Source organism: Hemitrygon akajei, chromosome 3 (assembly GCF_048418815.1).
Source record: "Hemitrygon akajei chromosome 3, sHemAka1.3, whole genome shotgun sequence".
NCBI lineage: Eukaryota > Metazoa > Chordata > Chondrichthyes > Myliobatiformes > Dasyatidae > Hemitrygon > Hemitrygon akajei.
This window is the reverse complement of record NC_133126.1, coordinates 200,620,811-200,637,275: the sequence shown is the minus strand read 5'-3', so window position 1 is coordinate 200,637,275 and position 16,465 is coordinate 200,620,811. Positions and strand designations below refer to the sequence as shown.

Genomic DNA, 16,465 nt, shown 5'->3' with positions numbered 1-16,465 from the left:
GCAACGGACCCGTCCCCACCGGTACCGTACCCCGGTGATACACAGCAACAGAACCGTCCCCACCGGTACCGTACCCCGGTGTTGTACAGTGACAGACCCGTCCCCACCGGTACCGTACTCCAGTGTTATACAGTGACAGACCCGTCCCCACCGGTACCATACCCCAGTGTTAGACAGCAACAGAACCGTCCCCACCGGTACCGTACCCCGGTGTTACACAGTGACAGACCCGTCCCCACCGGTACCATACCCCAGTGTTAGACAGCAACAGACCCGTCCCCACCGGTACCGTACCCCGGTGTTATACAGTGACAGACCTGTCCCCACCGGTACCGTACCCCAGTGTTACACAGTGACACAGTGACAGACACGTCCCCACCGGTACCGTACCCCGGTGTTACACAGTGACAGACCCGTCCCCACCGGTACCGTACCCCGGTGTCACACAGTGACAGACCCGTCCCCAGTGGTACCATACCCCAGTGTTAGACAGCAACGGACCCGTCCCCACCGGTACCGTACCCCGGTGATACACAGCAACAGAACCGTCCCCACCGGTACCGTACCCCGGTGTTGTACAGTGACAGACCCGTCCCCACCGGTACCGTACTCCAGTGTTATACAGTGACAGACCCGTCCCCAGCGGTACCATACCCCAGTGTTAGACAGCAACAGAACCGTCCCCACCGGTACCGTACCCCGGTGTTACACAGTGACAGACCCGTCCCCACCGGTACCATACCCCAGTGTTAGACAGCAACAGAACCGTCCCCACCGGTACCGTACTCCAGTGTTAGACAGCAACAGACCCGTCCCCACCGGTACCGTACCCCGGTGTTACACAGTGACAGACCCGTCCCCACCGGTACTTTACCCCGGTGTTATACACGTCCCCCCCAGTACTGTTTCCCAGTGTTGTACTGTGAGAGTTCTATCCCCACTAGCCCTGTACCCAGTGTTATACAGTGACAGAGCCGTCTGTACCAGTATTGCCTGTTGTTATAAAGATGTGCTGGCACTGGAAATGGTCCAGTCCTAGGAGGTTCACTAGAATGAATGATTCCAGTTATTAAAGGGTCAGTGTATGAGGAGCATCTAATAGCTCTGGGCCTGTACTTGCAGATTCTAGAAGAATGAGGGGAATCGATTGAAACCGATTAAATATTGAAAGGCCTGGATAAAGTGGATGTGGAGAGGACGTTTCCTCTGGTGAGAGTCTAGGACCAGAGGCAACAGCATCAGGATAGAAAGACGACCCTCTCGAGCAGAGATGTGGCAGAATTTCTTTAGTCAGAGCGTGCTGAATCTGAGTCATTGCCATAGAGAGCTTTGCAGGCCAAGTCATTGGGTATATTTAATGCAGAGATCGACAGATTCTTGATTAGTCAGGGTGCTGAAGGTTACAGAGAGAAGGCAGGAGAATGGGGTTGAAAGGGGTAATAAATCAGCCATGATGGAATGGAAGAGCAGGCTCGATGGGCTGAATGGCCTAATTCTGATTCTATCTTTTATGGTATGATCGAAACCGGTGAGCCTTGGCGGAGTTTGTGAAAACAATCGAGCTGCATATTTTCTTGAAAATAATTGAATTGTGGATGGGCCAGAGTAGGAGAAGCTGGTGGTTGGCCAGGAGAAGGTGAAGCTGGTGGACGGGCTGGAGAAGGAGAAGCTGGTGGACGGGCTGGAGAAGGAGAAGCTGGTGGACGGGCTGGAGAAGGAGAAGCTGGTGGATGGGCTGGAGAAGGAGACACTGGTGGATGGGCTGGAGAAGGAGATCCTGGTGGATGGGCTGGAGAAGGAGAAGCTGGTGGATGGGCTGGAGAAGGAGAAGCTGGTGGATGGGCTGGAGAAGGAGAAGCTGGTGGATGGGCTGGAGAAGGAGATCCTGGTGGATGGGCTGGAGAAGGAGATCCTGGTGGATGGGCTGGAGAAGGAGACACTGGTGGATGGGCTGGAGAAGGAGATCCTGGTGGATGGGCTGGAGAAGGAGACACTGGTGGATGGGCTGGAGAAGGAGATCCTGGTGGATGGGCTGGAGAAGGAGATCCTGGTGGATGGGCTGGAGAAGGTGAAGCTGGTGGATGGGCTGGAGAAGGAGAAGCTGGTGGATGGGCTGGAGAAGGAGACACTGGTGGATGGGCTGGAGAAGGAGACACTGGTGGACGGGCTGGAGAAGGAGAAGCTGGTGGATGGGCTGGAGAAGGAGACACTGGTGGATGGGCTGGAGAAGGAGACACTGGTGGATGGGCTGGAGGTGAAGCTGGTGGATGGGCTGGAGAAGGAGACACTGGTGGATGGGCTGGAGAAGGAGATCCTGGTGGATGGGCTGGAGAAGGAGATCCTGGTGGATGGGCTGGAGAAGGTGAAGCTGGTGGATGGGCTGGAGAAGGAGAAGCTGGTGGATGGGCTGGAGAAGGAGACACTGGTGGATGGGCTGGAGAAGGAGACACTGGTGGATGGGCTGGAGAAGGAGACACTGGTGGATGGGCTGGAGAAGGAGACACTGGTGGATGGGCTGGAGGTGAAGCTGGTGGATGGGCTGGAAAAGGTGAAGCTGGTGGATGGGCTGGAGAAGGAGATCCTGGTGGATGGGCTGGAGAAGGAGACACTGGTGGATGGGCTGGAGAAGGAGATCCTGGTGGATGGGCTGGAGAAGGAGACACTGGTGGATGGGCTGGAGAAGGAGATCCTGGTGGATGGGCTGGAGAAGGAGATCCTGGTGGATGGGCTGGAGAAGGTGAAGCTGGTGGATGGGCTGGAGAAGGAGAAGCTGGTGGATGGGCTGGAGAAGGAGACACTGGTGGATGGGCTGGAGAAGGAGACACTGGTGGATGGGCTGGAGGTGAAGCTGGTGGATGGGCTGGAGAAGGTGAAGCTGGTGGATGGGCTGGAGAAGGAGATCCTGGTGGACGGGCTGGAGAAGGAGATCCTGGTGGATGGGCTGGAGAAGGAGATCCTGGTGGATGGGCTGGAGAAGGAGAAGCTGGTGGATGGGCTGGAGAAGGTGAAGCTGGTGGATGGGCTGGAGAAGGAGATCCTGGTGGATGGGCTGGAGAAGGAGAAGCTGGTGGATGGGCTGGAGAAGGTGAAGCTGGTGGATGGGCTGGAGAAGGAGAAGCCGGTGGATGGGCTGGAGGTGAAGCTGGTGGACGGGCTGGAGAAGGAGAAGCTGGTGGACGGGCTGGAGAAGGAGAAGCTGGTGGATGGGCTGGGGAAGGAGATCCTGGTGGATGGGCTGGAGAAGGAGATCCTGGTGGATGGGCTGGAGAAGGAGATCCTGGTGGATGGGCTGGAGAAGGAGATCCTGGTGGATGGGCTGGAGAAGGAGAAGCTGGTGGATGGGCTGGAGAAGGAGATCCTGGTGGATGGGCTGGAGAAGGAGATCCTGGTGGATGGGCTGGAGAAGGAGATCCTGGTGGATGGGCTGGAGAAGGAGAAGCTGGTGGATGGGCTGGAGAAGGAGAAGCTGGTGGATGGGCTGGAGAAGGTGAAGCTGGTGGATGGGCTGGAGAAGGAGAAACTGGTGGATGGGCTGGAGAAGGAGATCCTGGTGGATGGGCTGGAGAAGGAGAAGCTGGTGGATGGGCTGGAGAAGGAGATCCTGGTGGATGGGCTGGAGAAGGAGATCCTGGTGGACGGGCTGGAGAAGGAGAAGCTGGTGGATGGGCTGGAGAAGGTGAAGCTGGTGGATGGGCTGGAAAAGGTGAAGCTGGTGGATGGGCTGGAGAAGGAGAAGTCTGCAGGCTGGTCAGAGAAGGGGTAGCCTGTGCTCGGCTTGGAGAAGGTGAAGCTGGTGGTTGGCCAGGAGAAGGAGAAGCCGGTAGATGGGCCGAAGGTTTAGGGGAACTGACCTGGGTGCAGACCGTGCTGCTGCCTGCTACTTGAAGACATCAGAGTTGGTGCGTGAAAGCAGTGTGCGGTGTAACTGTGAGCGATTGTCTTGAGTGTTTCTCTTGCGATTGCAAGACCCTGTTGGACATTGATAAAGTGAGATGCCACAGGCCTGTTTCCCTTGTTTGGTGGTAAGACAGGCGATGTGGCAGCAGTGTTGCCTTGGCTTTAGCAAGGACTAGGCCTCAAGCCGTGGGCTTGCCTGCTACTGCAGACCAGGTGAGAAGACTCTGGAGGCGGTGTAGCGTGGAGTCTGAGCTTGGTTGGGAACTGTCCTCGCCCAACAGTGCCACCCTCCAGTGGTTGACCAGTGGAATGACGGGCCGTATTGTTGGGAGCTGTACGATCAATTTACATTTCACTCAAGGATTTGGAATACCCACGTGTTTTCTTGCATAGCGATGTGTGTGGTGTCTTTCTCTAGCTATTTTGAATGTACATAATGCGCCTTGGCCAAAGAGGAATACTGTCTTAATTGATTGCATCCATGTATGCTTGAATGATAATTAAGCAGGATTTGATTTGGTTTGCGGGAAGACAGACCTGGACTCGAGCTGGAATCGACCCTGGCACCTGATAGGTTAACTCATCGGCGGTGGAGATACTCTTGGGAAGGAGGTACGGGTAGGACAGAGGTCGGTACTTGGCCTTGACAATCTGTTAGGAGAGAGAACATCAAGGAAACATTACTGACGTCAGATTGCAGAGAACGGGAGGGTCCAACAGCTCTGCACACACCCAACACACCCTTAGCCCACCAACATGCAGAGACAGCTCTCTCCTGGTTTGCAAAGTCAGAGATTTACATCCTACCAGAGATGACCTCAGGACCCCAGACCAATACACCCCCTGAGTACAAACACAAGAGATTGTGCAGCAACTGGAAATCTAGAGCAACACACTCAAAATACTGGAGGAGCTGGACTTTGCTCCATAGATGCTGCCTGGCCTGCTGAGTTCCTCCAGCATTTTGTGTGTGGAACTTAGCAGGTCAGGCAGCACTTATGAAAATGAATAAGTAGTTGATATTTCATGCCGACACCCTTCTTCACCTGTTTATGCCTCTCCATAGATGCTGCCTGACCTTCTGAGTTCCTCCAGCATTTTGAGAGGAAGGTGTGAGACAGGAGACAGGTGGGGGTGAAGACAGGGTGGGGTGTACAGACACAGGCTCACTGGCTTGAAAAAGCTGAGGAAAATCACAGGCAGATGGAACTGTGTGAGAGGGAATGGTTTTGATGGGTAAGGTTGATGGAACTGTGTAGGAGGGAATGGTTTGGAGGGTAAAGTTGATGGAAATGTGTAGGAGGGAATGGTTTAGAGGGTAAGTTTGATGAAACTGCAGGAGAGGATGGTTTGGATGGGTAAGGTTGATGAAACTGTGTAGGAGGGAATGGTTTGGATGGGTAAGGTTGATGGAACGGTGCAGGAGGGAATGGTTTGGAAGGTGAGGTTGATGGAACTGTGCAGGAGGGAATGGTTTGGAGGGTGAGGTTGGTGAAACTGTAGGAGGGAATGGTTTGGATGGGTAAGGTTGATGGAACGGTGCAGGAGGGAATGGTTTGGATGGGTAAGGTTGATGGAACTGTGCAGGAGGGAATGGTTTGGATGGTGAGGTTGATGGAACTGTGCAGGAGGGAATGGTTTGGAGGGTAAAGTTGATGGAACTGTGTAGGAGGGAATGGTTTAGAGGGTAAGTTTGATGAAACTGTGCAGGAGAGGATGGTTTGGATGGGTAAGCTTGATGGAACTGTGCAGGAGGGAATGGTTTAGAGGGTAAGGTTGATGGAACGGTGCAGGAGGGAATGGTTTGGAGGGTGAGGTTGATGGAACTGTGTAGGAGGGAATGGTTTGGAGGGTAAAGTTGATGGAACTGTGTAGGAGGGAATGGTTTAGAGGGTAAGTTTGATGAAACTGTGCAGGAGAGGATGGTTTGGATGGGTAAGGTTGATGGAACTGTGTAGGAGGGAATGGCTTGGAGGGTAAAGTTGATGGAACTGTGCAGGAGGGAATGGTTTGGAGGGTGAGGTTGATGAAACTGTGTAGGAGGGAATGGTTTGGATGGGTAAGGTTGATGGAACGGTGCAGGAGGGAATGGTTTGGAAGGTGAGGTTGATGGAACTGTGCAGGGGGGAATGGTTTGGAGGTGAGGTTGATGGAACTGTGCAGGAGGGAATGGTTTGGAGGGTAAAGTTGATGGAACTGTGTAGGAGGGAATGGTTTAGAGGGTAAGTTTGATGAAACTGTGCAGGAGAGGATGGTTTGGATGGGTAAGGTTGATGGAACTGTGTAGGAGGGAATGGCTTGGAGGGTAAAGTTGATGGAACTGTGCAGGAGGGAATGGTTTAGAGGGTAAGTTTGATGAAACTGTGCAGGAGAGGATGGTTTGGATGGGTAAGGTTGATGGAACTGTGTAGGAGGGAATGGCTTGGAGGGTAAAGTTGATGGAACTGTGCAGGAGGGAATGGTTTAGAGGGTAAGGTTGATGGAATGGTGCAGGAGGGAATGGTTTGGAGGGTGAGGTTGATGGAACTGTGCAGGAGGGAATGGTTTGGAGGGTGAGGTTGATGGAACTGTGCAGGAGGGAATGGTTTGGATGGGTAGGGTTGATGGAACGGTGCAGGAGGGAATGGTTTGGAAGGTAAGGTTGATGAAACTGTGTAGGAGGGAATGGTTTGGATGGGTAAGGTTGATGGAATGGTGCAGGAGGGAATGGTTTGGAAGGTGAGGTTGATGGAACTGTGCAGGAGGGAATGGTTTGGATGGTGAGGTTGATGGAACTGTGCAGTAGGGAATGGTTTGGAGGGTAAAGTTGATGGAACTGTGTAGGAGGGAATGGTTTAGAGGGTAAGTTTGATGAAACTGTGCAGGAGAGGATGGTTTTGATGGGTAAGGTTGATGGAACTGTGCAGGAGGGAATGGTTTTGATGGGTAAGGTTGATGGAACTGTGCAGGAGGGAATGGTTTGGAGGGTAAAGTTGATGGAACTGTGTAGGAGGGAATGGTTTGGAGGGTAAAGGTGATGGAAATGTGTAGGAGGGAATGGTTTAGAGGGTAAGTTTGATGAAACTGCAGGAGAGGATGGTTTGGATGGGTAAGGTTGATGAAACTGTGTAGGAGGGAATGGTTTGGATGGGTAAGGTTGATGGAACGGTGCAGGAGGGAATGGTTTGGAAGGTGAGGTTGATGGAACTGTGCAGGAGGGAATGGTTTGGAGGGTGAGGTTGGTGAAACTGTGTAGGAGGGAATGGTTTGGATGGGTAAGGTTGATGGAACGGTGCAGGAGGGAATGGTTTGGATGGGTAAGGTTGATGGAACTGTGCAGGAGGGTATGGTTTGGATGGTGAGGTTGATGGAACTGTGCAGGAGGGAATGGTTTGGAGGGTAAAGTTGATGGAACTGTGTAGGAGGGAATGGTTTAGAGGGTAAGTTTGATGAAACTGTGCAGGAGAGGATGGTTTGGATGGGTAAGCTTGATGGAACTGTGCAGGAGGGAATGGTTTAGAGGGTAAGGTTGATGGAACGGTGCAGGAGGGAATGGTTTGGAGGGTGAGTTTGATGGAACGGTGCAGGAGGGAATGGTTTGGATGTGTAAGGTTGATGGAACGGTGTAGGAGGGAATGGTTTGGAAGGTGAGCTTGATGGAACTGTGCAGGAGGGAATGGTTTGGAGGGTAAGGTTGATGGAACAGTGCAGGAGGGAATGGTTTGGATGGGTAGGGTTGATGGAACGGTGCATGAGGGAATGGTTTGGAAGGTGAGGTTGATGGAACTGTGCAGGAGGGAATGGTTTAGAGGGTGAGGTTGATGGAACTGTGCAGGAGGGAATGGTTTGGAGGGTGAGTTTGATGGAACTGTGCAGGAGGGAATGGTTTGGATGGGTAAGGTTGATGGAACGGTGCAGGAGGGAATGGTTTGGATGGGTAAGGTTGATGGAACGGTGCAGGAGGGAATGGTTTGGAAGGTGAGGTTGATGGAACTGTGCAGGAGGGAATGGTTTGGATGGGTAAGGTTGATGGAACGGTGCAGGAGGGAATGGTTTGGAAGGTGAGGTTGATGGAACTGTGCAGGAGGGAATGGTTTGGATGGGTAAGGTTGATGGAACGGTGCAGGAGGGAATGGTTTGGCTGGGTAAGGTTGAGGTAAGCACTGGAAGGTAATGGGTAGAACCAGATATAGGGAGGGATTATGGATGGGGTGGTGAGACGGGGAGGGGCTATTCTCAGTAACTAGATGTTCGAGGGAGACACTGAGTGGATGGATAAGAGGTGAGCTATAGAGAATTAAGAGGGGTAAGGAATGAGAAAGAGAGATGCTCCGAGTGGTATCATGGGAGAGGGAGAAAGACCTTGGGTGGTCCGGTAAAGGGAGGAGGGAGCGAGTCCCTGGGTGGGGTGACAGGTCCTGAATGGAATAGGTAACAGAGGAAGGAAGAGACGGGGAAGACTCTGAGTGGATGCATAATGGACTCAGCACATTAGCACAAATAGCACATATGGGTACGATTTCAGAAAAAGAGGTCACAAAGAGAAAATATCGCCCAAGTCCCTAAGTGTATGACTGTAGGTAGTCCTCCTCCAGCTTGTTCTTTCACCAAACAAACACCAGAGGGGAGGGAGTCTGTCTCTGTGTGGGGTTACGGGGGTGAGGAAGTTGTCACCTTGGGTGGATGTGTGGAATTGGAATGGAAACACGAAGTGTGGGAGAAGATCGGTTACCGGAAATGGGATGACCTGTGCTAAAACCACAGGATGTTACTGAGCAGATAGGAGAGACGAGTGGAACTGAGCTTGGGGTGACGGGGAGTAATTATTTGTAAAGATTCAGTCTATGACATCACTTCCTCCCACAGCTGCCCCTAGCCCCCTCCCACCTGAGGTTGAGGGTGATGGCTGGGCCCCACTGAGGTATTTTTTGGTACCCACCTTGAGGCTTCAGTGGGTGCTGCTCGTCATCTAACCCTCACAGGCTGATGCCCAATGCCCCTCCGATCTCCTGGGTCGGTGGGAGCTCTCTCCACTCTCCTTCACCCTGAGGTGGATGAGGAGCTGGAGGTGGGGTGGGGGAGCCCCAGTTTTTTGCTGCTGCCCTTCAGTGCTCACTCAGCGCTGCCACCTGGTGCTTGCTCAGCGGAAGAACATGCTAGACACTCAGGTAGTTTGACGATATTAGTTTTTTCTTTGTGACTATGTTTTTTTCTGAAATTGAAACCACTTGTGCAATTTGTGCTATGTGCCGTGTACTCTGTGCTGCTGTAATGTGTTTCACACCTTGCCCCCACCCCAGGAGGAACACTGTTTCATGTGGCTTTATTCATACATGGTTAATGATAATTGAACATGAAATTGAACTTGCTCCCCTGAGAACTGGTCCTAGCAGCCTCCCCCTGCCCTGCAGTGCCCGTGGGGGTGGGGTCACCTTGGTAAAGTTCCAGCGCTGGATGAAGTGCCGAGCCACGTTGCGGGCAGCCCTCCCGTGGACCACTGAAGCGATGTCGTGCCAGGGCATCCGGGGCGTGGTGTAGCGGTCGATGAAATCTGCAGGGAGACCAGACCGAGATGGACAACGATGGTGTTAGTAGAGGAAGGGCTGAGTGGCCACGCGCGTTCCTCAACTGGCCCCATATCCCAGGAACACCAGTGATCCAATTCCCCTCACAGTCTCCCAGGCCCAGTAACCCAGTGACCAGGAACCCAACAGCCCAGGAACCTAACCAAGCTGGTAACAAGACCATAAGACATAGGAGCAGAATTAGGCTGTTGGCCCCTTTGAGTCTACTCCATCATGGCTGACTTATTATCCCTCTCCTGCCTTCTCCCCAAAACCTTTGATGCCCTCATTAATCAAGACCTCACTATTGACCTGCGCTTTAAATACGTATAGTCAGTGACCCGGCCTACATAGCCATCCATGGCAATGAATTCCACAGATTTGCCTCTGTCTGCAGAAACTCCTCCTCGTTTCTATTCTAGATGGATACCACTCAATTCTGTGGTTGTGCCCCTTTAAGATGTTGCTGGTGAAGCCCAGCGATGACCTACTGACAGCAAACAAAACTATTAACAACTTTATAAATCACACTTTTTCCTCAAAATCAATAGCCCATAACTCCCCTCTCAGAGCTGAGTTTTTGAACTGCCTGTACAACCTTGACATTTCTGCGGTGTGAATTGAAGTCTTAAAGGTGCAGGATTGTTGTGGTGTGTTAGGTCAGGTTAAGGCAGCGGGGCATGGGCCAAGAGTGGGGGATGAGTCAATGCTTGGCCATTGCTGGCCTGGACTCGGAGGTGATTGGAAGTGACAGAATTGAGGTGAAGCAGAATCGAAGTGGTGGGGCCCAGGCCCGAGAGTGAGGAAGGACTCACCGTTTGGCCGATTTAAGTGCCAGGACAATTGGAAAGGCTGGGTACAGGTTGAATTGAGGCAGGCCTGAGAGTGTACTGAAGCGGCAGGGCTCGGGTCTGAGAGAGAGGAACGACCCACTCTTTGGCCAGTTTAAGTTCCAGGCCATATTGAAAAGGTTGGGCTGTCGGGGCCAGAGAAGGGGGACAAGCCAGTGTGCAGCTCGCTTCTCCGCAAGGTTTACTCATCTCTGCACCGAACTGACCTGCAACTAACTGAATCAGCTGTGACTGGCTTCACGGCTCTGGACTCACTTTCGTGAACTTCAGTTCTGAATGTCATTTGCATACTTTTGTTGTTTGCAAGATTTTTGGTCTGGACTTTGGGTGTGTTACAGCCTTTTTTTAAAAAATCGGTCCTGTTGGGTTTCTTTGTTTTGTGCCTGTAAGGAGACCAGTCTCAACGTTGTACAAAGTATAATAAATGTACTTTGAATGTTGTTCCCAAACTCCCCCACTATAGGAAACATCCTCTCCACATCCACTCTATCTGTGCCCTCTGGACCCAGACTCCCCCACTGTAGGAAACATCCTCTCCACATCCACTCTATCTGTGTCCTCTGGTCCCAGACTCCCCCACTGTAGGAAACATCCTCTCCACATCCACTCTATCTGTGCCCTCTGGACCCAGACTCCCCCACTGTAGGAAACATCCTCTCCACATCCACTCTATCTGTGTCCTCTGGTCCCAGACTCCCCGACTATAGGAAACATCCTCTCTATATCCACTCTATCTGGGCCTTTTGATATTCAATAGGTTTCAATGAGATCCACCCTCGCTCTTCTAAACTCCAGCCCAGAGCCATCAAACACTCCTCATATGTTAACCCCTTCATTCCCAGACCTAGAGCATCAAGTAAACCTGTGGGATTAGTAACCCTGTGAGACTGGTATTCACCTGAGCCCTCTAACCCAGTGGGATTAGTGATATAGTGATCGATAGTAACCCAGTGAACCTTGTAATCCCGTGGGAATAACTGTCCCTGCCAGAGGAAAGGAAAGTAAAGTTTAATTTTATTTATATTTAGAGATACAGCACGGTAACTGGCTAATCCGGCCCTCGCCACCCAATTACACCGATGTGACTAACTAACCTGCTAACCGGCACGTGCGAGGAATCCCACGCGGTCACGGGGAGATTGTACAAACTCCTTACAGACAGTGGTGGGAACTCAGCTGATGAGGTAGTCGGTGTGAGTCAGTGAGGACAGAGGGTGCGCGTTAGGACGAGGAACAAAAATGGAATGGAAAATACGTGCGAGCCTGCATCCGGGTTTGACTCACCATCAAAGGGTTTATCCAGCTGAACCCAGTCCTTGTAGACAAAGTTGCAGTAATCCTTCCCGTGCCAGAACCTGGTCTGTCCAACCAGCTCTCCAACGCTGGTGTGTAGACTGTGCACTGAGCCCCTTTCTGTCTCAGGATAGACAACAGAGAGAAACAAAACAGTCAGTATGTTTCCAGCTTCATGGAGACCACACAGTTAGTTTAGTTTGGCATTGTGGATTTAGTCCTTCAAACAAACAACAAGGCCACTTCCAACACTCTCAGTGATTCCAGAACTGTTGGGAATGGTCCAAAAAGTGTTGTTCTGCATTTTCCTTCATTCTACGTGGGCAAGGCCGCCTCACCAGGCCCTCTGTCCTGGGCTGAGGGATGATCTTCTGCTTTCACCACACGACTCCATACGTCTTCCAGACCAACGAATTTCCTCTCCCAGGGATGAGGTCACAGGAGCTTCTGTTGGCATTTTGGAAGCTCTGGGATTCTACGGAAAGGGAGTGCCAGCCTCATGCCCAACCCTCCTCCTCCCACAGCCGGGCTTGGGGCCGTCCGTGCTGCGGTAACTGATCCGCACGGAGCAACCTTCTTCTCCTCTCTGGAGGACATTTCCTGGCAGAAGAGAAGATCTGATTGGTTGCGACCAGAATAAACCAATCCAGTCACAGAGGAGATTGTCCTCTCCTCTGATTGGCTGTTCAAGGTCAATGGTGGGAGTGTGGGCTACAGTGGCAGAGGTCACGTACTTCTAACCTTTATCCAGACTTGCCGGGATGAGTACAGTTAAACAACGTTCAGGAACCCCAACACCACACAGGGTACAGCAGCCCACTCGATGGGCGCCCCGTCCCCATCCACAACCACCCATTCACCCCACCACAGTAGCAGCAGTTTATAAACACAAGAGATTCAGCAGATGCTGGAAATCCAGAGCAACACACACAAACTGCTGGAAGATCTCAGCAGGTCAGGCAGCATCTGCTGAGGGGAATAAAGAGTCAGGACTGGAAAGGAAGTGGGAACAAGCCAGAATGAGGAGGTGTGCGAGGGGGAGGAGTACGAGCTGGCCAGGTGGGGATGAATCCAGAAACTGAGAGGGTAATAGTAAAGGGCTGAAGAAGAGGAAATCTGATCAGGGGGGTGAGTGGACCAAGGAAGAAAGGTGGGGCATTAGAAAGAAGTGATGAGTAGGTGAGGGGAAGAGAACGGGTGAGAATGGAGCCAGAATGGGGATGGAAATGAGAGTAAGGGGAGGGAGAAAATTACCAGAAGGGAAATCGATGTTCATGCCGTTAGGTTGGAGGCTACCCAGACAGAATGTAAGGTGTTGTTCCTCCACCCTGAGTGTGGCATTAGAGGAGGCTGTGAACAAACCTGCCAGATTGGGCATGGGGCTCGGAATTAAACCGGTTCACCACAGTAACAGCCGTACCATTGACAGGATACACTGCCATAACTCACCGAGGCTCTAAGCCCTCCTCCTCTACCCGCTGGAGGGGCGAAGGCAGCATAAACTCGTGAATACCAGCCCCTGGAGACACACACCCCCCAACATGGAGACATATCACAGTCACTAGGTCAAAGACCAGGAACACCGCCCCCCCAACAGCCCTCAAGGGCTGCAGCGGCTCATGAAGGCAGCTCATTGCAATCTCCAGGGCATTTAAAACTTTGATAAACTTCTATAGACGTGCAGCAGAGAGTATATTGACTGGTTGCATCACAGCCTGGTATGGAAACACTAATGCACTGGAACAGAAAATCCCTTAAAAGGTAATGGATACAGCACAGCCCATCATGGGTAAAGCCCTCCCCACCATCTACCCAGAGCGCTGTCACAGGAAAGCAGCACCCAGGACATGTTCTCTTCTCACTGCTGCCATCAGGACGGAGGTACAGGAGCCTCAGGACCCACACCACCAGGATCATGAACAGTTATTACCCCTCAACCATCAGGTCCCACACCACCAGGATCATGAACAGCTATTACCCCTCAACCATCAGGTCCCACACCACCAGGATCATGAACAGTTATTACCCCTCAACCATCAGGTCCCACACCACCAGGTTCAGGAATAGTTATTACACCCTCAACCATCAAGCAGGAGGTACAGGAGCCTCAGGACCCACACCACCAGGATCACGAACAGCTATTACCCCTCAACCATCAGGTCCCACACCACCAGGATCACTAACAGCTATTACCCCTCAACCATCAGGTCAAACACCACCAGGATCATGAACTGCTATTACCCCTCAACTATCAGGTCCCACACCACCAGGATCACGAACAGCTATTACCCCTCAACCATCAGGACGGAGGTACAGGAGCCTCAGGACCCACACCACCAGGATCATGAACAGCTATTACCCCTCAACTATCAGGTCCCACACCACCAGGATCACGAACAGCTATTACCCCTCAACCATCAGGACGGAGGTACAGGAGCCTCAGGACCCACGCCACCAGGTTCAGGAACAGTTATTACCCCTCAATCATCAGGACCCACACCACCAGGTTCAGGAACAGTTATTACCCCTCAACCATCAGATCCCACACCACCAGGTTCAGGAATAGTTATTACCCCTCAATCATCAAGCAGGAGGTACAGGAGCCTCAGGACCCACACCACCAGGATCACGAACAGCTATTACCCCTCAACCATCAGGTCCCACACCACCAGGATCACTAACAGCTATTACCCCTCAACCATCAGGTCAAACACCACCAGGATCATGAACTGCTATTACCCCTCAACTATCAGGTCCCACACCACCAGGATCACGAACAGCTATTACCCCTCAACCATCAGGACGGAGGTACAGGAGCCTCAGGACCCACACCACCAGGATCATGAACAGCTATTACCCCTCAACTATCAGGTCCCACACCACCAGGATCACGAACAGCTATTACCCCTCAACCATCAGGACGGAGGTACAGGAGCCTCAGGACCCACGCCACCAGGTTCAGGAACAGTTATTACCCCTCAATCATCAGGACCCACACCACCAGGTTCAGGAACAGTTATTACCCCTCAACCATCAGATCCCACACCACCAGGTTCAGGAATAGTTATTACCCCTCAATCATCAAGCAGGAGGTACAGGAGCCTCAGGACCCACACCACCAGGATCACTAACAGCTATTACTCCTCAAGCATCATGCTCCTGAACCAGAGGGGACAACTTCATTCAAATTCACTTGACCACAATATATGGACTCACCTTCAAGGATCCTTCATCTCATGTTCTCCTGTTTATTTACTTGTTTGTTTGTTTATTTATTTTTGTATTTGCACATTTTGTTGTCTTTTGCACACTGGCTGTTTGTCCATCCTGTGGTTTTACATCGATCCTATTGTGTTTCTTTCTATTTACCGTGAATAGCACCAGGGTCCTGGAGGAACGTTGTTTTGTTTTTACTGTGTACTGTGCTTGCAATTTATGGTCGAAATGACAATAAACTTGACTTGACTTGAATTAACTTGAATTCCCACAAGAAAATGAATCTCAGGGTTGTATATGCTGACTGCATGTACTTTAATGATAAATTTACTTTGAACTTTGAAATCTTAGCTCAGTTAGTGGTGGAAGAGTCAAAAAAGGACTAATCATCAGGGCAAACACGATGAAATCTGCAGATGCTGGAAATCCAAGCAACACACACAAAATGCTGGTGGAACGCAGCAGGCCAGGCAGCATCTATAGGGAGAAGCACTGTCGACGTTTCAGGCCGAGACCCTTCGTCAGGACTAATCGTCAGGGAATGCGCTGCTGGGATAGTCAAGGGCCTGATGGGTCGATACACCTTTGTGGTGGCGGCATTGAGCCCAGGGTTCGAAGCCTTCCGGCCGCACTTTCACAGGGCTCCCCCAGGACCGATGGGTCCTGCGTACAGACAAGTTAAAGAAAGGTCCTCCATGTTTAACCAAGGAATGGAAAGTGTGAAGCATGGCACAGTAACATGGCAGATAGTTTAGGTTTAACCGTGCCAGCAACCCAGGTTCAATTACCACGGCTGTCTGTAAGGAGTTTGCACGTTCTCCCCATGGCCATGTGGGCTTCCTCCGGGCACCCCGTTTTCCTCCCACAGGCCGAAGACGTAGGGAATGGGGTCAGTAAGTTGCGGGGATGTGATGTTGGCGCCAGAAGCGTGGCTCCACTGGCCGAGGACACGCACTCGGGTTGTGCTGGCTGTTGTTGCAAATGACACAACAGGGACGAGGAGGAATTTCTTTTAGCCAGAGGGTGGTGAATGTGTGCAATTCATTGCCATGGACAAGAATTTGGATATATTTGAAGCAGAGGTTGATAGGCTCTTGATTAGTCAGGGTTACAGGGTAAAGACAGGAGAATGGGTTTGAGAGAGATCAGCTACGATGACATGGCAGAACAGACTCGATGGGCTGACTGGTCTAATTCTGCCTCTATGTTTCATGGTCTCATTTCACGTTATGTTTTGATGCATGTGTGACAAATTAAGCTAATCTTTAATCTTGAATCAGGCACAGCAGTCAGGCGGAGAGGTGTAGAATGACATCACACCATCAAAACAAGCAACAAGCCCAGCAGTTCAGAGACAGGATGCTGGTTAAACCAGCCCTGGCCAGAGCTAGGAGTCAGAGAGTCATTCGTACATAAAGCACTACAGCACACAAAGAGACTCTTCAGCCCATCTAGTCTCTGCTGACTGTTATTTTGCCTAGAACCATCAACCTGCAGTGGGACCATCCACGTACCTCTCTTTCTCCATACCCCTCCCATCTCTCCAACCGGGTACAACCTAGATTTCTCTTAAATGTTGAAATGAACTGTTGATATCTCGTTCCACACTCTCACCACACTCTAACTGACAGGTTTCCCCTCAGGCTCCCCATAAATATTTTATCT

General features: G+C 51.6%; 1 protein-coding gene across 4 annotated transcripts in view; it reads right to left on the bottom strand.

Annotated features, from left to right (window-relative positions):
• Window positions 1-16,465, bottom strand: part of LOC140725789 (phospholipase D1-like) — a 228,636-nt gene that overhangs the window by 40,232 nt on the left and 171,939 nt on the right. For all 4 annotated transcript variants that reach the window (XM_073041705.1, XM_073041706.1, XM_073041704.1 and 1 more), the window contains 3 exons: window positions 11,576-11,704; window positions 9,309-9,427; window positions 4,435-4,548 (listed from right to left, as the gene is read on the bottom strand). In XM_073041705.1, coding sequence (XP_072897806.1) covers window positions 4,435-4,548; window positions 9,309-9,427; window positions 11,576-11,704 — 362 coding nt within the window. The remainder of the gene's footprint in view (window positions 1-4,434; window positions 4,549-9,308; window positions 9,428-11,575; window positions 11,705-16,465) is intronic.